The sequence below is a fragment of the Coregonus lavaretus genome (assembly GCF_964263955.1).
Source record: "Coregonus lavaretus genome assembly, chromosome: 3".
NCBI classification, from domain to species: domain Eukaryota; kingdom Metazoa; phylum Chordata; class Actinopteri; order Salmoniformes; family Salmonidae; genus Coregonus; species Coregonus lavaretus.
This window is the reverse complement of record NC_139990.1, coordinates 65148058-65170594: the sequence shown is the minus strand read 5'-3', so window position 1 is coordinate 65170594 and position 22537 is coordinate 65148058. Positions and strand designations below refer to the sequence as shown.

Genomic DNA, 22537 nt, shown 5'->3' with positions numbered 1-22537 from the left:
AAGTGTGAGAGAGGAGACGGCGAGTGTTTTACACATTTAACAAAGAAGAGACGGACAGAGAAGGAACCCAGAGAGAGAGAGAGAGAGAGAGAGAGAGAGAGAGAGAGAGAGAGAGAGAGAGAGAAAGAGAGAGAGAGGTTAATAGATCAGAAGAGAAGCTGTAGCTGGAAAATGTAGATAGACACCTTGGAGAGAAGAGAAGCACGCAGAGGGGCCAGCACTCAAGTAGAGTAGAGAGGAGAGTGTACAGGAGGACGGGAGGACGGGAGGAGAGACAAGCAGAACCAGCAAGACGAGAGAGAGAGAGAGAGAGAGAGAGAGAGAGAGAGAGTGAGACGAAGGAGAGGAGAGTAACGGCTGCACACAGTAACGACTGCAGACACGCAGATAGATAGACGGACTCCAGCGCTGCACACACTCACACAAACACACATAAAGAGTGTGTGAGACATGCCCAGGCTGCTGCCCATGGACACACACACACACAAGCTGGCAGGGCATCCGAGAGGACATACAGACCCCCATGTCTAAGGAGCCATGGAGAGCAGCATGTTTTTCGGTGAGTTGGTGTGTGTGTGATTGTGTGCATGTGTGGCATTAGCAGCACATACATCCTCTTCAGAGATGGAACGGATGGTTTGGTTAACGTAAAAGGAAGGAAAGTGTGAAGTTCCACACTTACTAGATTTAACACAGTTGGATAAGCCCTACGCCCCATGTCCATCCTGCCAGACTAGATCCATGTGTGGGGTTGAAAGTCCAAGGTTTGGATTTCATCTCACATGTTTTATAGAGTCTCGCCGATGTGTTTATAGCGAAGGAATTCAAAGAAGGAGCTCACGGTTGGCTTTGTGAGCCACTTGATATGCTGTGTAGAATAGTCCGAGAAATGAAAGAATGTGACTTCTTCCATTAGATTTGTGTTTGATGAGAGGCTTATGCAGACTTAAAGCAGGAGTGCTCCTCACATCGCTGGCTTACATTCTCACGTTAGAAGAATAATTACACTGATTCTTCTGCAGCAAGGCTTCGTAAAAGGGCACTGTCTTTTTTTGTGGGATTAAAATAATCTCAAATTACACTGCAACCTAATAGAGTGAGATTCTGCCATTATAAGGGGTTCATTATACATCATGCTCATGACAAGATTTATAATGCATTATAACTGCATTATAATGCAATATACCTGCAGGCTTTAAGTGAAGTGTTACAGAGAGTTTTTGTTTTGGAGCCAGGTGACATTGTGAGCAGACTGTTAATGCGTCCTTTAGAAAAGAGGTTATGATGTAGGATGTGTGTCAGGTGTAATGATGTATAAGCTCTCAGAGACCTGTGACTGTTGGTCACCTGGCAGGTGTTCAACCACAGGAGTATTTTTTATTTTATTCGGATCCTCATTAGCTGTTACTGAAGCAGCAGCTACTCTTCCTGGGGTCCACACAAAACATAAAACATTACATAATACAGAATATCAAGAGAAAAGAACAGCTCAAGGACTGAACTATACACATTGAAAATAAGAACAATAGAACCAAAAAAAGGTCCTACTGACTGTTACACACACATCAGTACATATACATATGCCTAAAAGCCTAAGTGCTGTGCGGTGTTGTTTTATTTGTTTGCTTGAATAATTTGAGATGGAATGGAGTTCCATGTGATCATGGTTCTATATAATACTGTGTGTTGCCTTGAATTCATTCTGGATTTGGGGACTGTGAAGAGACCCTTGGTGGCATGTCTGGTGGGGTAAGTATGTCTGTCAGAGCTATATGTAAGTTGATTATACAGACCATTTGGAATTTTCTACACAATAATATTTCTCACAAAAACAAGAATTTATGCAGTCAATCTATCCTGTACTGACATGCATGCTGTTGACATTAGCTCTCTGTGTACATTGAAGGGCAAGGAGTGTTGATGTAGTAGGGACGTGACTGGTCTAGTGTCCTTGGTCTGTGTAGTCACCTCCCTGGTTCTGGCTCAGCCTCATGACTCATCAGCTTTAGTCAACATACAGACCCACCTGGAGACTGGTAGCCCTAGTGACGATAGGGTGGTGAAATGCTATTTTGTCACTTTTGTCAAATGTACGAGAAGTGCATTGTGAATAAAATAATTTTGTTGTTGTGCTAATGTCTAATGTCGTCATTGCATAACGGAGGAACAGGGAGGAAGGAAGGTTGTTAGGTTTTGGTTGTGGAGAGCGTGCATTGCTTAAGCATTTGTGGATGAAGATATTAATATCGTTTGCATAATATGTTACACTATAAACAAAGCTAAATTAGCTGTTGTGTCAGTGATATAAATACTTTTTGTTGTTTTGTGTCTGCCAAATCCAAGTTTGTGGTTTTCCTCAAAGACGTTTTTTTTTTTTTACTTTTTGAATACACATTTTGAATAATATAAATCCTCATGTCACATAATACTTCTACAAATTCATATGAATTTGATCTCTTAGAATTTCAGAAAATCAAGAAGGGCAATACCCCTGTGCCTCCTATACAAATAACCCCCTTCATGAACTGAGTCCAAATGAATGAAAAAGGCCAATAAAAGGCCAATAACTCAGCAGGAGTAATGTGTCTAAGTGTGAGCTGTAATCATACAAGGCATTAGTGTTGAGTTGGAGGCCCAGAGCAAGTATCTGGTGTATCTGGCCACGCGGTGAGAGTTTAAGAGCATGTAAACGTCTCTTTGGTTAACCTCAGATTACAGAGCACAGGGGAAGTGATTGTTGGATCAAAACTCCAAGACAGCTGTGTTTATTAGAGGTTACACCGCGAAAGTCATGACAACAGAGCGGGTTACATTGGGAGGGTAGGGTTCTAGTGTTAGCCAGGCTATTCTAGAGCCCGGAGCTAAATGCTAACTGTTATAAATGCAGCTGAGAACTTACTGAAATGGATACAAACATGTAGCCTTGGGGTACATTTACATAATTTTGTTAGAGGGAAATGAGAAAGCTGTAAATCTGTTTCTAATTGACCAATCTTCAAATATGATTGATTAATAAGAGATTTTAATGTTTCTACATGCTTTGTTGTTTTTGTTAATTGGGTGATAGCACTGTAACCCCTGCATCTTAATTACAGTGATTGATCCTGAGTTTAATGGAAGAGTCATGGAATACAATCAGACAGCCCCTGAGAACACAATGCTGTGAAACGCATCTGAATAGACATCATAAGGATATTAATGGTTTTGACACGCAGTTGAACTCATATTTCCCAATAATTGGATTTATATTTGCTCCGTGAAATAGTAGACCATTGCTTCGTAGATTCTATATTCCATGACAGCAGTTTTCCGGCTGTGTGGAATCTCAGCCCTTTGGACAGATCTTATCGGAGAGCAGTCGGGATCAGGACCAGGAGAGGCAGAGGTGGGCGAGAGCAGTGGAAGACGATTCATTATTCACGTTAGTCTGTGTCCTCCAGACATCTTTACTCTCGCTCGACACACAGCCGCAGGGTTTTAGTTCCAGATAAAACATTTTTAAGAGGGGCGATATGGGGCGATCTGCAAGTCGCCCACACGCACAGACATGCATGAAAAGACGCGTGACGCCCAAGACGTTGACAGATACACATTAAACAAACTTACAAGGACACACTTACATGCATTTACGAGCAGCACACATATCTATTTTACACGTATTTCAAAACACACCACATGAAAACACACATGCACACTCCTCATAGGAGAACCCTTTGATTCCGGGTAGAACCCATTTTGGGGTTCAATGTAGGACCCTTTTCAGAGAGGGTTCTACCTGGAACCAAAAAGGGTTCTACCTGGAACCAAAAAAGGTTATCCTATGGGGACAGCTGAAGAACCATTTTTTCTAAGAGTGTACTATACACAGCTGGAGAGTCTCATACCTAGAGACAGGACTTACTCTAGTCTACAAGCGCCACTCTTAATACTACAATGAGCCATGAGCCAATATAATGTTCAGGTCAGGGAGTTGAAACACTAGCCTTACACGAGGCAATGTTCAAAGATGGAATGTCTCCTTGTGTGTTCGGGCATGTTGGGAGATCAGTATTGCTTTGCTATCCAGAACGTAGGAACTGAAAATGAACCCATGAGGTTAAAGAGTCTTGTCTCAGTACGCCATCCTGAAATGAGGAAATTGGTTTTTGAGTTACTGCACTGTGTTAGGGGAGACTAAAAGATTGGCTAAAATATTGACCTATGTGATTTGTTTGCTTTTTGTCATTCAATAGAGCTGAGATGCTGGACTCCTATGTGCCTTCTTGTAAGTGCAAACATGTACTGTATAACAATTCCATCACAACCAGATACATTCCCTCCTTTTTTCCATGGACACATTTATATTTGAAACACCACCCATTGGATACTGTAGCTCACTCCTCACTCCTCAACATCAGCCATGGAGAGTACAGTTCTGGTTGTTTGAATAGGCTGTTTTGACTGCACGTTACATTTCTGGTCCGCAATCTAGCTTGTCTGCAGCGTGTTTCCAAGGTGACGTCAGGCAACATGTCAGTGGTGGATGCTGCAGGGATGATGGCTGCAGAAGGACATGCTTTGTTAGAGGAGAACTGGGACGTGTCTCCACATGAGCATCGGCATGTGCTGCTTTCCAACAGATGGCAGCGCTCCTCCGAGCGGAGGGAAAAAATAATTTTCCCTCTCTCTCCCTCTTTCTTTTTTACAACTGTTTCGTTTTATTCACCCTTACTATCGCCTGGGGACGTGAATGTGGCAAACATAGTTTTTATTTGTCTCAAGACAGTGTTTTGATATGGTATCTCCGCTTTTAGTCATGCTGGCTCTGAGTTCTTCATGTTGTTAAATGTGCTGCGGTAAAAGTCAGTAAAAGTCATCCCTGGTTCTAATTAATGGGTACAGAATGGCTTTCTTTAATTCCTAATGTTTTGGAAAGCTGGGGTCGTTTCTCTGCTTTCTAATCCCTCGGTGTTGAAGTGAGGCTCTGCAGGTTGTAAATCATAGCTTATAAAGCCTGCTCTGGCGTCTCTTATGTACATGACAATAAGTATTTACTTTGGTTTTTCCAGGGAGTTTTGCAGCCCTTGCTATTGAATCTACTTAGTTATAGATCTGTCTAGTCTGGTGCACTCATTTCACATTTGTAATTAAGAGGATGGTTTCAGCATTAGGACATTTCTCTCCTAAAGATGCACTATGCAGAAATCGCTCCACCATTTCCTGGTTGCTAAAATTCGAATAGTTCGCCTAGTTTCAATTTATCTGACAAAACAAGCAATTATAGTGTAGAGAATCATTGTACCATCTAAACCGCTGTGAAATATTTTTTCCATAACCAAACATTTTGTATTTTCAGCTGTTTGAAGCTGGTGTACAAAACCGAAAGTAGAAGACGCAAAAACAAAACGTAAGAACAGGAAGCATAGAAATAGCGCACATAGAACATATCTACCGCTTCTTAGACTTGCTTTCAATAAGAATGACAGATTTATAACTTACATTTCTATGTGAATTTTGTCGGGTCACCCAAAAAGTTACATATATTGATTGCAGCTTTAAACAGTGCTAATGAGATAGAAGTAAAGGATTAAAGAGTCAAATACAACTGGATAAGGCTGACATGGCATTCCCATGATCCAATTAACATCATATTGTATTTGTCTCTGTAGGCTATGTCTCAATTGTCTCGGTTTATCTACAACTTGTTCAGACTCAGTCTAGAGGCCTTGTTTTCATTAGAAGAGAGGTCATCATAGTCAGGGAAAACCATAAACCTGGATTTGGCAAAGAATTCTGCAAGGCAGACCAATATCGGATACAAGTGCTCTCATATTTCATCCCATTTGAGTCTGACTTTTGGTGGTTTGGGCTATGAGACATTTTACAGTTTGCTCATAATATCATGCTCCTGTTTAACTGAGAACCACCACAGCACAGACCATCTAACATTGCCCATTCCCTTTATTCTCCTCTACAGGTAATGCATGTCAAAATGGCCTCCTGCCGACGCTGATACGTCCTGCTCTGCCCACTGTCCAGCAGTCTCTGGGCATGAAGCAGTTCCAGTTCCCGTTTCCCCTGGATACGGCCTCAGCAGTCAGCCTCTTCCCTGGCTTCGGCACGGTAAGTCCCGGGTCATGTGATGGGGTCAGCTCAGGTCATTGGGCATTACGATCCTGGTTAGGCCTGGCTAAGGTCATAAAGTATGGTATCTGTTATCGTTGGTGCGATGGTTTAGATTTAGTATGATGAGATTCATGTCAGAGGGCATGTGATTTGTCTTTTGAAGTGTGAGCCTCTTTCAGACATTTGACCATACATTTCCAATACTTTCAGCTGCTGATGTAAACAATGATTTAGCATGGTCATAAATGTGTGCACTAAACCAGAGCAGGCAGTGAACCAGGGTAATTTAAAATAATATATTGGAATTGGGACTCATGAAATACGTTGCACGTAAACAGACTTCACCCATATCCACTGTGCGCTTATTATAGAAATCGACTGTATTCTCTTGTACTGTTGTCTTTGTACGCAGAATGAAATTATAGCCAAATATGTGGCCTCATCAGGTTTGAATTGAGCAAAATCATCACAAATTTATGTCTAGTGGAAAATATGTGACAGATAAAAGTCTACGGCTTGAGCTTTTTGCGTTTGAATTACAGGGGATAGCTCAATTTAAAGTCTGCTTGAGACAGAACCAAAAATATGGAGCACAGCTGCAGGAAAACACAGGAGACAAGTGGGGACATCATCACGGAACAAGGCTTGGATAGTCCAGTTGAAGGCCAGATAGTATCAGGAACGGATTTCATTAGAAAATTCAAGTCCTGCCTCCATTCCTCTTCTCACCCTCTAATCTGCATTTAACAGACCTTTCGGCATATAATGAGTAATGTACTGGGAAGCCTCCAAATCACGGATAGCTGATACTGGATTAACATGGGGTAATCACCTCTCCCTTACTCTCTTTTTTTCTCTCTCCATCTCTCTCTCTCTCACACGCTCTCTCTCTCACTCTTTCTCTTCTTTCTCTGAGCCCTTGACATTTAATCACTGGCAGAATGAATGTAGGATGATTGTAAAAGCTAGCATTGGCACCATCAACAGTGCTATAAAAGTGTTTATGCACAAGTTATTGTTCCATGTTTGGTTATGCTGCTTACACTTGCATATCTTTGTATTGGTTTGGTTTCAAGGACATAACATAGTGGTGATGTCTGTTTCTTGCATGTGGGATGGAGCGCTTTTTTCTGTGTGTGTCAATTTGAAATGATCCATGGTGGATGGTTCGTTTTGTGTCAAGAGGTTTCACAGCATTGTTGTGAGTGGGATCAATTCAATGTTTTGAAGGAAGAGGCGCGACTCTCACTCACAATTGAAAACGTTATCTTTATTGATCTAATTTGAGTTAAAATCATGACGTTTCTGCCGTCAATGCCTTTCATCAGAAAGAAGGGATCAATTCAATCAAATGATTGATGAAGTGAGTCAATAACTTGTGTGGTAATCATGCATTATTTTCCAGTGTAGATAGAGAGGTATTGGGTGTTATTAAATGTACTATACAAGGTTTAGCTAAAGCTACTTACCATCAGCAGCTATTGGAAAGGTTGCAGTTCTATCAGATATAATGAGGTCAGTTTTACTTATGCGCCTCTAGGGCACAATAAACATTTATGCACTCTGATTCGCAAAATACAAAAGAATCATATAGACTACGATGATGACTACAGTTTTCCGTTAATCTACTCCGGTGTAATAAAGTGTCAGAGTTCTGGTGTGATATTCAGCAGATACATTTTCCACCTTCTTTCCAGAGCCGGGAGTTACGTGCATGACCACACCTGCATCTGATGAGAAAGGATCCAAGTCTCCTGGCAGCTCTCAGCCAATGTTGTTTTGTAATACAGTATGTGACTGACATAATCAGGATATGTTTAGCCAGAAGGGATAGCAGGAATCTTTTCTCAATGTTTTGTTATACTCCCCCGTGGTTGCTATTCCTTCTTCCTGGGGTGCGATACTTCTCATAAAATAGAAATGTGTCCTTATGTAATATGACAGTGTATCTATAATATATAACATAATAAACATTTGTTTTTACTCATTTGCTGTATAAAAGCTGTGCAACCCCACACCCCTGCTTATGTCCTTTGCATATTACAGTCTGGGCATTGTGCTGCAGTATTTAATGTTAGAAATAATTGGTTTGTAGAAGCTCCTCTTCACATTTCCTAGAAAACATTTGGTTTATTTCTCAGGAGGAGAAAGAAAGTTTTTGTAGACAAAGGAACAACAGAGCAGGAAGGCCGTTCACAGTTAAGGTGAAACCAACTGTGAAATAGGTGTAGAACTTTAGATTACAACAACTGCAGTAGTGATATTGAGATGGCCACAGTGAAACAAACCAAATAAAAAGAGTGAGAGCTCAACACTCAGCACAGGCAGGTGTTGGTTTGGGGGTGTAATGAAAGGAGTGAATGGGAAAAGTAGTTTTCAGTTAAGGGGGCTTTCTTCACCGCTGAAAATACCATTTATCTTGCCAGAGGCTTACATTTGTCTTGAAGCAACAATACAAACTCTATTTCCTCTGTAGAGTAATCAGGAATGTGAGTTATTGATTCCTTCTCACCAATCTGCACGCTGGAAAATTGCTTTGTAGTCCCGGACTGAGAATGACACATGGGTTTCAGCCAGGAGTCCCTCAAGCATCACAACCCATTTAAATCCCCCCCCTCTAAAAGTCAATTCTTCTATCAATACCAGTAATGGAAATGTAGGTTTCAAATGCACTTGCGTATAAGCATACGGCTTTATCTGTTTTTGCTTTGGATGATAAATGATAGCGGAGGAGCGCTGCGTGATTTGAAAAAAGAACAAAGGGCCGGAGACTATTGGCAGATTTTTTTGTTTTACGCAAGTCTCGTAACAGCTAATGGATTCTATAAATTGTATTCCCAGAAGGATAGTAGTTGAACCACCAAAGAGTAGAAAGCAGTGGGGATAAGGACCACCCTTGTGGTACGCCCTTCCAAATCCCACCTGATGAAAATGCGCAATACAGACTATATGGTCATTGCAATGGTTGTTATCAGTTAGCACTCAGTGCTTTTTAACCTCTGCCCCTAACAGTAGCTTTATGTGGCGAGCGCTCTCTTGATGGTTTCTCCCACGATAATATTTCACTCCCCTGGGTAGCGGCCAGCAGAGCTTTCTCAGTAGGAATGCAGAGATAAACTGTGGAGCTAAAGCCAATTCTTTATGGGGATGCTTTGTGCCAGGAGCTCGCCTGGCAAAGTATTGTTGATATCCATACACTTATTTTGTAGTGCTTTCTCTCGTCTCAAGATTTGCAGTAAGCCCTCTCCAAATTAGAATATTCACAAAATTGATATAGATGGGACAATTATGTACGTTGTAAAATGTTATGTGAAAAAGTTGACAATAAATCATACAAGTATGTGTTACAATGCATTCAAGGGTCTACAGTATGTAGCCTCATAGTCTATGATGGACAGATTGATTTATAGTGGATCACCCAATGAACCCTTGAGTTGAAGATCTTGTATAGCCATTTACATAAGAAGGAAACTTTATTCTGTTGCATAATTAGTTGCTCTCAAAGTGGGCCAAGATGAAAATGTGACAATGTATCAACCTTAAACTGTTAATCTGGCCATTTTAAGATGTTCACCTGTTTTTCTTTGTATTACCCAGCTGCTCTTTCTCACACCCCAGTTAGAGGCATCTGTCCATTTTGGGGATGTGTGCGTGAGGTTCAGGTCTGCACGGTTACATGTTTCACTGCTAAACCAGAAACAGCTGGGGAGTCACGCTAGCAGTTTGCACCTGCAACACCGATTGTTCCCTAATGGAAAGCACACTTGCCATGTACGGTCCCCGGGGAAAGATTTAGAGGAGGAAAGATTTTCGCACCGAGACAAGGTTGACCCAGTGGATTTACGAGACTGACAAACTTTCAAGACTACATCATCGTTTAGATTGTTAGCCTAGAGCGGCTAGAGGGCTGAACGTGCCTATCGTAGAAGATATGTTGTGGTCTTTTGCCACACCCTACTTCGAGCTGGGATTCTGTGAGCATTTATACTTCCCTTCCGCTGTGCTTGTGAAAGGTTTATGATATGTATTTAAGTCTTCCTCCACGGTTGTCCGCCTGAGACTCTAAAACATCCTCTGATTTGTACACAAACTACAATATCTAGAGCTCAGTAGTATTACAAACTTCAAAATATGTGAAATATATATTTTAAAAAAAAGTAGTTCACCTCACTGCGAAGGTATCATGTCACTTCAAGCCAGGGCCGGCCCTAGCTTTTTGGTGACCATAGGGGAGATTTGGTTGGGGGGCCCCCCCACCTCACGGGCAAAAGTAGTTTTAGAATTAGTTTTAGTTTTAAAGTTAATTTCCTGCAATTCTACACATTTTGCCATGGAGCTGAGAGAAAATGTTGCAATTTTATAGCACATTTCATGCAATTCTACTTGTTTTGCCATGAGGTGGAGAGAAGAATTTGCAGTTATACAGTTAATTTCCTGCAATTCTACACATTTAGCCATGGGGTGGAGAGAAATCTGTGCAGTTTTGAAGCTAATTTCCTGATATTCTACACATTCTGCCATGGCTTATGCCATGTTAATATGATGTCTGAGTGACAGTGACTAACAAAATCAATGGGGGCCTGTCATGCCAAATATTGTCCCCAGTCAAAAAGTCCCCCCCCGCATCACAATGGGATTTGATCAACTATTAGCGCCCGCTGCTATATCAACGGTGTGATTACCTAATGCGTCAAATTTTGGAGATCATTACAGCCTGAATGGCGTTCTTTTAGTCCCCGCTATGCAAACATTTACATTTACATTTTAGTCATTTAGCAGATGCTCTTATCCAGAGTGACTTACAGTTAGTGAATGCATACATGTTTTTTTTTGTTTGTTTTTTTTATACTGGCCCCCCGTGGGAAACGAACCCACATCCCTGCCGGCCAAACCCTCCCCTACCTTGGACGACGCTGGACCAATTGTGTGCCGCCCATGGGTCTCCCGGTCATGGCCGGCTGCGACAGAGCCTGGACTCGAACCAGGATCTCTAGTGGCACAGCTAGCACTGCGATGCAGTGTTTAGCCAATAAGATGAAAACATTACTTTGAACTACTTTGTTCAAATGTTTCGGAAATAGCAAAAAAAAAATGTGTAATCTGCTTGACACGTTAATTACTTACCTTACAGATAACAAAATCAGCTAATTTCCACTCCATTCATATGCAAATCCGTTTGATTCATACACTGGCTTGTTTGGCTAGCATATTTTTATTTTAAGTCCCTTATCTACACTGAAATAATATTATTTCAGTAGTCCTCTATTATGATAAAAATATATATATCTCGCATAGCTCATTAGTACACCCTTGTGGTTGAATATATATGTAACTATTGCAAGTCCCAGGATACAACAAATACCATAAAGGGATACCTTACAATTTACAACAATGAACACCTTGTTAAACAGATGTGAAAACCAACCTGGCAATATTTCAGATTTAAATATATAAACTTTGATATTTTTTTTGGTACAGTTGTGTCATTCATTTATTTTTGTACACTCACATGGCAATCATAGACTGAAATACTGAATTCTGGTGTGTGGAATAGAGATGAAGTGGGTGCTGTGTGGGTGGGAGGTTCTGCCTGTCACTTGTTCTCAACAGGCAGCCAGTCTCGGAAGGGGGACTTGAAGAGGGAGACTGCAAAGTCCAGGCACTGCTGCTCTCTTTCGTCGGAGTGTTTGCAGTGCTTGTGTTTTTAGTTCATCTGTGTATCTCACCTATTACAGTGAGGGAAAAAGTATTTGATCCCCTGCTGATTTTGTACGTTTGCCCACTGACGAAGAAATGATCAGTCTATCATTTTAATGAAAACGCATGTCAAAAATGTTATGAATTGATTTGCATTTTAATGAGGGAAATAAGTATTTGATCCCCTCTCAATCAGAAATATTTCTGGCTCCCAGGTGTCTTTTGTACAGGTAACGAACTGAGATTAGGAGCACACTCTTAAAGGGAGTGCTCCTAATCTCAGCTTGTTACCTGTATAAAAGAAACCTGTCCACAGAAGCAATCAATCAATCAGATTCCAAACTCTCCAGCATGGCCAAGACCAAAGAGCTCTCCAAGGATATCAGGGACAATATTGTAGACCTACACAAGGCTGGAATGGGCTACAAGACCATCGCCAAGCAGCTTGGTGAGAAGGTGACAACAGTTGGTGCGATTATTCGCAAATGGAAGAAACACAAAATAACTGTCAATCTCCCTCGGCCTGGGGCTCCATGCAAGATCTCACCTCGTGGAGTTGCAATGATCATGAGAACGGTGAGGAATCAGCCCAGAACTACACAGGAGGATCTTGTCAATGAACTCAAGGCAGCTGGGACCATAGTCACCAAGAAAACAATTGGTAACACATTACGCCGTGAAGGACTGAAATCCTGCAGCGCCCGCAAGGTCCCCATGCTCAAGAAAGCACATATACAGGGCCTTCTGAAGTTTGCCAATGAACATCTGAATGATTCAGAGGAGAACTGTGTGAAAGTGTTGTGGTCAGATGAGACCAAAATCGAGCTCTCATCAACTCAACTTGCCGTGTTTGGAGGAGGAGGAATGCTCCCTATGACCCCAAGAACACCATCTCCACCGTCAAACATGGAGGTGGAAACATTATGCTTTGGGGGTGTTTTTCTGCTAAGGAGACAGGACAACTTCACCGCATCAAAGGGACGATGGACAGGGCCATGTACCGTCAAATCTTGGGTGAGAACCTCCTTCCCTCAGCCAGGGCATTGAAAATGGGTAGTGGATGGGTATTCCAGCATGACAATGACCCAAAACACATGGCCAAGGCAACAAAGGAGTGGCTCAAGAAGAAGCACATTAAGGTCCTGGAGTGGCCTAGCCAGTCTCCAGACCTTAATCCCATAGAAAATCTGTGTAGGGAGCTGAAGGTTCGAGTTGCCAAACGTCAGCCTCGAAACCTTAATGACTTGGAGAAGATCTGCAAAGAGGAGTGGAACAAAATCCCTCCTGAGATGTGTGCAAACCTGGTGGCCAACTACAAGAAACGTCTGACCTCTGTGATTACCAACAAGGGTTTTGCCACCAAGTACTAAGTCATGTTTTGCAGAGGGGTCAAATACTTATTTCCCTCATTAAAATGCAAATCAATTATAACATTTTTTTACATGCGTTTTTCTGGATTTTGTTGTTGTTATTCTGTCTCTCACTGTTCAAATAAACCTACCATTAAAATTATAGACTGATCATTTCTTTGTCAGTGGGCAAACGTACAAAATCAGCAGGGGATCAAATACTTTTTTCCCTCACTGTATGTGCCCAATATGATAAAGCAAGAAAAACATGACAATAACAGCAGCTGTAGACGTAATGAAAAGTTGGAGGGTTGTTGGTAATGGAGCACATCAGGTGGATCCATGTCTGGGTGTTGGGCAGAACCCCTAGGTCCTGGAGAACAGGAGCAAAGTTAAGGGAACAGGTTAGGAGACAGAGACGTAAACAAGCAAACACACAGGTTACACTTTACTGTGAGAAGATTTGATGGATTAGTGCAGTGTTATAAATGGAAGATATGTACAGTTGAAGTCGGAAGTTTACATACAGTGGGGAGAAAAAGTATTTGATACACTGCCGATTTTGCAGGTTTTCCTACTTACAAAGCATGTAGAGGTCTGTAATTTTTTATCATAGGTACACTTCAACTGTAAGAGACAGAATCTAAAACAAAAATCCAGAAAATCACATTGTATGATTTTTAAGTAATTAATTTGCATTTTATTGCATGACATAAGTATTTGATACACCAGAAAAGCAGAACTTAATATTTGGTACAGAAACCTTTGTTTGCAATTACAGAGATCATACGTTTCCTGTAGGTCTTGACCAGGTTTGCACACACTCCAGCAGGGATTTTGGCCCACTCCTCCATATAGACCTTCTCCAGATCCTTCAGGTTTCGGGGCTGTCGCTGGGCAATACAGACTTTCAGCTCCCTCCAAAGATTTTCAATTGGGTTCAGGTCTGGAGACTGGCTAGGCCACTCCAGGACCTTGAGATGCTTCTTGCGGAGCCACTCCTTAGTTGCCCTGGCTGTGTGTTTCAGGTCGTTGTCATGCTGGAAGACCCAGCCACGACCCATCTTCAATGCTCTTACTGAGGGAAGGAGGTTGTTGGCCAAGATCTTGCGATACATGGCCCCATCCATCCTCCCCTCAATACGGTGCAGTCATCCTGTCCCCTTTGCAGAAAAGCATCCCCAAAGAATGATGTTTCCACCTCCATGCTTCACGGTTGGGATGGTGTTCTTGGGGTTGTACTCATCCGTCTTCTTCCTCCAAACACGGCGAGTGGAGTTTAGACCAAATAGCTCTATTTTTGTCTCATCAGACCACATGACCTTCTCCCATTCCTCCTCTGGATCATCCAGATGGTCATTGGCAAACTTCAGACGGGCCTGGACATGCGTTGGCTTGAGCAGGGGGACCTTGCGTGCGCTGCAGGATTTTTATCCATGATGGCGTTGTGTGTTACTAATGGTTTTCTTTGAGACTGTGGTTCCAGCTCTCTTCAGGTCATTGACCAGGTCCTGCCGTGTAGTTCTGGGCTGATCCCTCACCTTCCTCATGATCATTAATGCCGCATAAGGTGAGATCTTGCATGGAGCCCCAGACCGAGGGTGATTGACCGTCATCTTGAACTTCTTCCATTTTCTAATAATTGCGCCAACAGTTGTTGCCTTCTCACCAAGCTGCTTGCTTATTGTCTTGTATCCCATCCCAGCCTTGTGCAGGTCTACAATTTTATCCCTGATGTCCTTACACAGCTCTCTGGTCTTGGCCATTGTGGAGAGGTTGGAGTCTGTTTGATTGAGTGTGTGGACAGGTATCTTTTATACAGGTAACAAGTTCAAACAGGTGCAGTTAATACAGGTAATGAGTGGAGAACAGGAGGGCTTCTTAAAGAAAAACGAACAGGTCTGTGAGAGCCCGAATTCTTACTGGTTGGTAGGTGATCAAATACTTATGTCATGCAATAAAATGCAAATTAATCTTTGTTTTAGATTCCGTCTCTCACAGTTGAAGTGTACCCATGATAGAAATTACAGACCTCTACATGCTTTGTAAGTAGGAAAACCTGCAAAATCGGCAGTGTATCAAATACTTGTTCTCCCCACTGTACATGAACTTAGTTTGGAGTCACTGAAACTCGTTTTTCAACCACTCCACAAATTTCTTGTTAACAAACTATAGTTTTGGCAAGTCGGTTAGGACATCTACTTTGTGCATGACACAAGTAATTTTTCCAACAGTTGTTGCAGACAGATTATTTCACTTATAATTCACTGTATCACAATTCCAGTGGGTCAGAAGTTTACATACACTAAGTTGACTGTGCCTTTAAACAGCTTGGAAAATTCCAGAAAATGATGTCATGGCTTTAGAAGCTTCTGATAGGCTAATTTACATAATTTGAGTCAATTGGAGGTGTACGTGTGGATGTATTTCAAGGCCTACCTTCAAACTCAGTGCCTCTTTGCTTGACATCATGTGAAAATCAAAAGAAATCAGCCAAGACCTCAGAAAAAGAATTGTAGACCTCCACAAGTCTGGTTCATCTTTGGGAGCAATTTCCAAACACCTGAAGGTACCACGTTCATCTGTACAAACAATAGTACGCAAGTATAAACACCATGGGACCACGCAGCCGTCATACCGCTCAGGAAGGAGAAGCGTTCTGTCTCCTAGAGATGAACGTACTTTGGTGCGAAAAGTGCAAATCAATCTTAGAACAACAGCAAAGGACCTTGTGAAGATGCTGGAGGGAACAGGTACAAAAGTATCTATATCCACAGTAAAACGAGTCCTATATCGACATAGCCTGAAAGGCCGCTCAGCAAGGAAGAAGCCACTGCTCCAAAACCGCCATAAAAAAGCCAGAATACGGTTTGCAACTGCACATGGGGACAAAGATCGTAGTTTTTGGAGAAATGTCCTTTGGTCTGATGAAACAAAAATAGAACTGTTTGGCCATAATGACCATTGTTATGTTTGGAGGAAAAAGAGGGGTGCTTGCAAGCCAAAGAACACCATCCCAACCGCGAAGCATGGGGGTGGCAGCATCATGCAGTGGGGGTGCTTTGCTACAGGAGGGACTGGTGCACTTCACAAAATAGATGGCATCATGAGGAAGGAAAATTATGTGGATATATTGAAGCAACATCTCAAGACATCAGTCAGGAAGTTAAAGCTTGGTCGCAAATGGGTCTTCCAAATGGACAATGACCCCAAGCATACTTCCAAAGTTGTGGCAAAATGGCTTAAGGACAACAAAGTCAAGGTATTGGAGTGGCCATCACAAAGCCCTGACCTCAATCTTATAGAAAATGTGTGGCCAGAACTGAAAAAGCGTGTGCGAGCAAGGAGGCCTACAAACCAGCTCTGTCAGGAGGAATGGGCCAAAATTCACCAAACTTATTGTGGGAAGCTTGTGGAAAGCTACCCAAAACGTTTGACCAAAGTTAAACAATTTAAAGGCAATGCTACCAAATACTAATTGAGTGTATGTAAACTTCTGACCCACTGGGAATGTGATGAAAGAAATAAAAGCTGAAATAAATCATTCTCTCTACTATTATTCTGACATTTTGCATTCTTAAAATAAAGTTGTGATCCTAACTGACCTAAGACAGGGACTTTTTACTAGGATTAAATGTCAGGAATTGTGAAAAACTGAGTTTAAATGTATTTGGCTAAAGTGTACATAAACCTCCGGCTTCAACTGTACTTTTCAACAGTTTTTGAAGGTAAAGCCTTTCTCAAATGTCAACCAAAGTGTAACATACTTTGTCTCATGGCCTTCACCAAAGTGTAGGGCGTCAGTGCTTTCAGTGGTCGACCGTCCAACTGCACCAACTGAAGAAGATTGTTGGCTTCCACCGAGGTAACACTAGGAAGACAAAGAGAAAAATATCAGTGTTAGGGAAACTAAAACTTCAGGTTATTTTGTGTGCAAATGCAAATAGTTATTATCTGAGATTTTTATATTCACCTTAACCGATGGTGACCCCAGCTAGGAGCGAAAGAGCAGCGAGGTTTCCCAGGTCTCGCCTTCCTTTCGTCCTTCTTCCAAACCAAGTCATTCGCCCGGATGTCGAAGCACTTGGTCCCCTTCTTGATTCTCCTCCAGTAGCTCTCCTTCAAGTTTTTTCTGCGCATTGTCCATGTTCAGTCTCACCTTGATTGATAACAGAAATAAATGCAATTATATTTCATATTATTACAAATACATTTCTTACATATCTCTTGGAGGGCCAGAAAATAAATTAACAGCGGACCCCTAACATTTAAAGTGTTAGAGAGAAGATTACTTTATTCTTACCCGTACAGTATGTGTCATTCGGTATGCAGATTTTAATATTTGTAAGGATACTCACACACACACGCACACATACACACACATTCTATAATATTGAACTCTGCTGTGGTCAAATAAAGCAACCATTACAAAACAACTTATCAGGGCAAAATTGTAATTGTTACACTTACCGATCATGGTGAAACAACTTTGATGGGCTTCAACTCCGGCGCCACAGTTTTCACCCTCACAAACTTCTGGCATGCAAGACAGGTACTGACCTTTAAGCACAAAGTGACAAATTGAAACGTGTGCTCTCTGATATGACATTAATCGAAATCACAATAATTTCAGATATAATAGAATGTGATTGATAAACAAAAGGTTATTTCACTTGCCCAGCTGTCCACATCCTTGACAACCCCACGCCAGGTTGATTTTGGCAATCATGCGCTTCACTCCGAAATGGCCAGCATGCATCTTGGTCAGCACGGCCTCCTTCTCCTCCTTAATGAAATCACCCTCCTGTGTGGCTGGCCATCCTTCCCTTGTAGATACAGCTGCGGAAAAAATTAAGAGACCACTGCAAAATTGTCAGTTTCTCTGGTTTTACTATTTATAGGTATGTGTTTGGGTAAAAATAAAAAAATAAATTATTCTATAAACTACTGACAACATTTCTCCCAAATTCCTCAGTCATTTAGAGCATTTATTTGCAGAAAATGACAACTGGTCAAAATTACAAAAAATATGCAGTGTTGTCAGACCTTGAATAATGCAAAGAAAATAAGTTCATGTTCATTTTTAAACAACACAATAATAATGTTTTAACTTAGGAAGAGTTCAGAAATCAATATTTGGTGGAATAACCCTGATTTTCAATCACAGCTTTCATGCGTCTTGGCATGCTCTCCACCAGTCTTTCACATTGATGTTGGGTGACTTTATGCCACTCCTGGCGCAAAAATTCAAGCAGCTCGTCTTTGTTTGATGGCTTGTGACCATCCATCTTCCTCTTGATCACATTCCAGAAGTTTTCAATGGGGTCTGGAGATTGGGCTGGCCATGACAGGGTCTTGATCTGGTGGTCCTCCATCCACACCGTCATTGACCTGGCTGTGTGGCATGGCGCATTGTCCTGCTGGAAAAACCAATCCTCAGAGTTGGGGAACAATGTCAGAGCAAAAGGAAGCACGTTTTTTTCCCAGGACAACCTTGTACGTGGCTTGATTCATGCGTCCTTCACAAAGACAAATCTGCCCGATTCCATTCTTGCTGAAGCACCCCCGGATCATCATCAATCCTCCACCAAATTTCACAGTGGGTGGAATTACCATAATTTCTTACACTTATCTATTTGATTGATCAGGGTTAACTTATAGCTAGATACTTCAATATGACAGACATAAAATTACATGTATTGCTAGCAACATGTAGATGACCAACAACTAGCTAGATGGAAAATGGTTGTTGAAAAATGGTTGTACATAGCTAAATCCTTCCAGTTATCTAATAGAAGTTAACTGCTTAAAGTTACCCTGAATTGTGAATTTCTTTGCCCCCACAGTGGTGCCTTCATAGTACTTCACCTGGTTGGAAAGATAAAATATAATCTCCTTGAGGGATGCCATTGAAGTGCAAGCTACATACAAACAGAAAGCTACAAAAGCAGTTAGCTAACATTAGCTAAATAAAACTGTCTGGCTAGCTAGCTAGCTGACTAGGCAGGCTGAGGTAAATAAGTACAGTAACGTTAGCTAGCAACGTCAATCTAATAACAGCTTAAATTATTTCTTCCTATTTAACAATATTTTATTATATAAAGACAAATATATGGTAAAGAAAGAATGTTCTCTCTCCAGTCTTTTCGGTCTTCTGAAGCAGTAGGTAGTCAGCAGGTAGTCACCGTCAAAAACACCATCCTTGGAGAGCAATTCCTGAGGTAATAATTTTGCGCGGACTGAGCGAGCGCGGACTGAGGGGAAATAGAACTGCCCGCGTCCTCCATCCTCCGTGACCGCTATGAGGTAAAATAGAGCCAAGTAGGGGGACACTATTTGGCATGACAGGCCCCTTCGAGGTCAGGGCCCCTGGACACCCTAGGTCTTTCGTGCCCGGTTGGTAATTCGGCCATGATTACTACAAGTTTAGATAGCTGGGTAGACTAACTTACCAATCTAAAAACAAATAGCTGACATGGGCTAATTGAGTGTGTCACGAATTCCGCCGAGACTGCTCCTCCTCCTTGTTCGGACAGGCTTCGGCGTTCGTCGTCCCCGGAGTACTAGCTGCTACTGCTTGATGTTCTCTATGTTTGTTTGGTTTTGTCTTGTTGGTGCACCTGTTTCGTATTATGTATTGATTATGTCACTTATAAGTTTCCTTTGTTTGCAGTTGTGTGTTGTTGTCTGCCTGTCCGTTGGTGATTTGTTATTGCTCTCTTGTATTTAGTGTATTGACGCACTGTATGCGTAATCGCTCGCCTCCGTTGTTTTGAGGCCCGTTATTTTGTATTGTTGTGTTTGACAAGTAAAGTCGGTTTGACTAAGCTTCTGTGTCCTGCGCCTGACTCCAACACCACATCCACATCAGCTCGTGACAGAACAACACACCATACTATGGAGTCAGCAGGAGCAGCGGAGGCGACCGAGTCGCTGGAGGATCGGGTCAGCTGCCAGGACGCCAGGATCCAGCAACTCGGCTCCGCCATGCAGGAGGTGATGAACACCCTGCACCAATGGGAAAGGGGAGGCGTGCCCACACCTCCTCCTACATTACCACCACCATCGGCCAGCCCCACCAGACCAGCTCCGGAATCCAGTGGAATTCGGCTCTCGCTCCCGAGGGCGTATGATGGCACCGCAGCCGGGTGTCAGGGGTTCCTCCTGCAGGTGGAACTCTACCTGGCCACCATACACCCGACGCCCTCGGGATACGAGAGCGTTTCCGCCCTCATCTCCTGTCTCTCCGGCAAGGCGTTGGAGTGGGCCAACGCCGAAATAGACTCCGCCAACATCAGCTACACGGATTTCTCCCGCCACTTCAGGGCTGTTTTCGATCACCCTCCTGAGGGTAAAGCGGCGGGGGAGCGTCTGTTCCACCTCCGACAGGGGAAGAGGAGCGCACAGGAGTTCGCCCTGGATTTCCGGACTCTAGCGGCGGATGCAGGGTGGAATGAGAGGGCCCTCATCGACCACTATCGGTGTAGCCTGCGTGAGGACGTTCGTCGAGAGCTGGCCTGCAGGGACACCAATCTGTCCTTCGACCAGCTAGTGGACATGTCCATCCGTCTGGATACCCTGCTGGCCACCCGCGGACGTCCTGAGTTGGGGCCGTCCATTCCATCCCCCAGCACCTCCGAGCCGAGCCCTATGCAGCTCGGGGGTGCTGGCGCTAGAGAGAGAAGGAGAGAGAACCCGAGGGGGGCCGTCCCCTGCATCAGCTGTGGCCGTGGAGGACACACTGCGGCTAGGTGCTGGGGAGGGTCTCCAGGGAATCGGGGCAACAGGTCGCGCACTGGGGAGTCATTTCAGGTGAGTAGGCGCCCCACTCACCCAGAGCTCTCTGTTGTTCACTTGTGTATACCTGTGGTATTTCCTCAGGTTGCATCTCATTCCCAGCATAAGGCGCTAGTCGATTCAGGCGCAGCTGGGAATTTTATTGATCGGAAATGTTGTTCTAAGTTAGGGATTCCCCTCCTGCCCGTCGATGCACCCTTTCCTGTCCATGCCCTAGATAGCCGCCCGTTGGGATCTGGGTTGATTAGGGAGGTCACAGCGCCACTAAAGATGAAGACGCAGGGGGGTCATGAGGAGATTATTCAGTTGTACCTAATTTACTCTCCTGCGTATCCCGTGGTGCTGGGGCTTCCTTGGTTAATCACCCATGACCCCAGCATTTCGTGGCAACAGAGGGCTCTCAAGGAATGGTCTGGCCAGTGTGTTGGGCGATGTTTAGGTGTTTCCGTTGGGGCGACCACGGTGGAGAGTCCGAACCAAGTGCCCGAAATGCACATTCCCCCTGAGTATGAGGATTTGGCACTCGTGTTCAGCAAGACGAGGGCGACGCGATTGCCACCTCATAGACAGGGAGATTGTGCGATAAACCTCCAGACAGGTGCGGCACTCCCGCGGAGCCATGTGTATCCTCTGTCTCAAGAGGAGACGGTGGCTATGGAGACATACATAGCTGAGTCCCTGAGACAAGGATACATATGGCCCTCCACTTCCCCTGCGTCCTCAAGTTTATTTTTTGTGAAGAAGAAGGATGGAGGGTTGCACCCGTGTATTGATTACCGTAGTCTCAATCAGATCACTGTGAAATACAGTTACCCTCTTCCTCTGATTGCGAGTATGACTGAATCATTACGCAGAGCGCGTTTCTTCACAAAACTGGATCTCAGGAGCGCTTATAACTTGGTGCGCATTAGGGAGGGAGATGAATGGAAGACGGCATTTAGTACCACCTCAGGTCATTATGAGTATCTTGTCATGCCATACGGGTTAATGAATGCTCCTTCAGTCTTCCAATCATTTGTGGACGAGATCTTCCGGGACCTGCATGGGCAGGGAGTGGTAGTGTACATTGACGACATCCTAGTGTACTCTGCTACACGTGCCGAGCATGTAGCCCTGGTACGCCGAGTGTTGGGTAGGCTGTTGGAGCATGACTTGTATGTCAAGGCAGAGAAATGTCTGTTTTTCCAGGAGTCCATCTCCTTCTTGGGTCATCGGTTGTCCGCGTCAGGGGTGAAGATGGAGATTGACCGTGTGTCAGCCGTGCGTAACTGGCAAACCCCAACCACTGTTAAAGAGGTGCAGCAGTTTTTGGGTTTTGCCAATTACTACCGGAGGTTTATCCGGGGTTTTGGACAGGTGGCAGCTCCCATTACTTCCCTGCTGAAGGGGGGCCCGGTGCGTTTGCAGTGGTCGGCTGAAGTGGACAGGGCGTTTTGTAAACTGAAGGACCTGTTCACTTCGGCTCCGGTGCTGGCGCACCCGGACCCCGCTTTAGCGTTCCAGGTAGAGGTGGACGCGTCAGAGGCCGGAATTGGGGCAGTACTGTCGCAACGCTCCGGCACGCCTCCTAAGCTCCGTCCATGCGCTTT

At 43.5% G+C, this 22537-nt stretch overlaps 1 protein-coding gene across 1 annotated transcript in view; it reads left to right on the top strand.

Moving 5' to 3' along the window:
* Positions 1 to 537: 537 nt before the first annotated feature.
* Positions 538 to 22537, top strand: part of LOC311106720 (zinc finger protein 385D-like) — a gene marked incomplete at both ends in the record, with an annotated part of 42854 nt that continues 20854 nt past the window's right edge. Inside the window, 2 exons of the mRNA XM_084149124.1 lie at positions 538 to 559; positions 5957 to 6102. Coding sequence (XP_084005250.1) covers positions 538 to 559; positions 5957 to 6102 — 168 coding nt within the window. The remainder of the gene's footprint in view (positions 560 to 5956; positions 6103 to 22537) is intronic.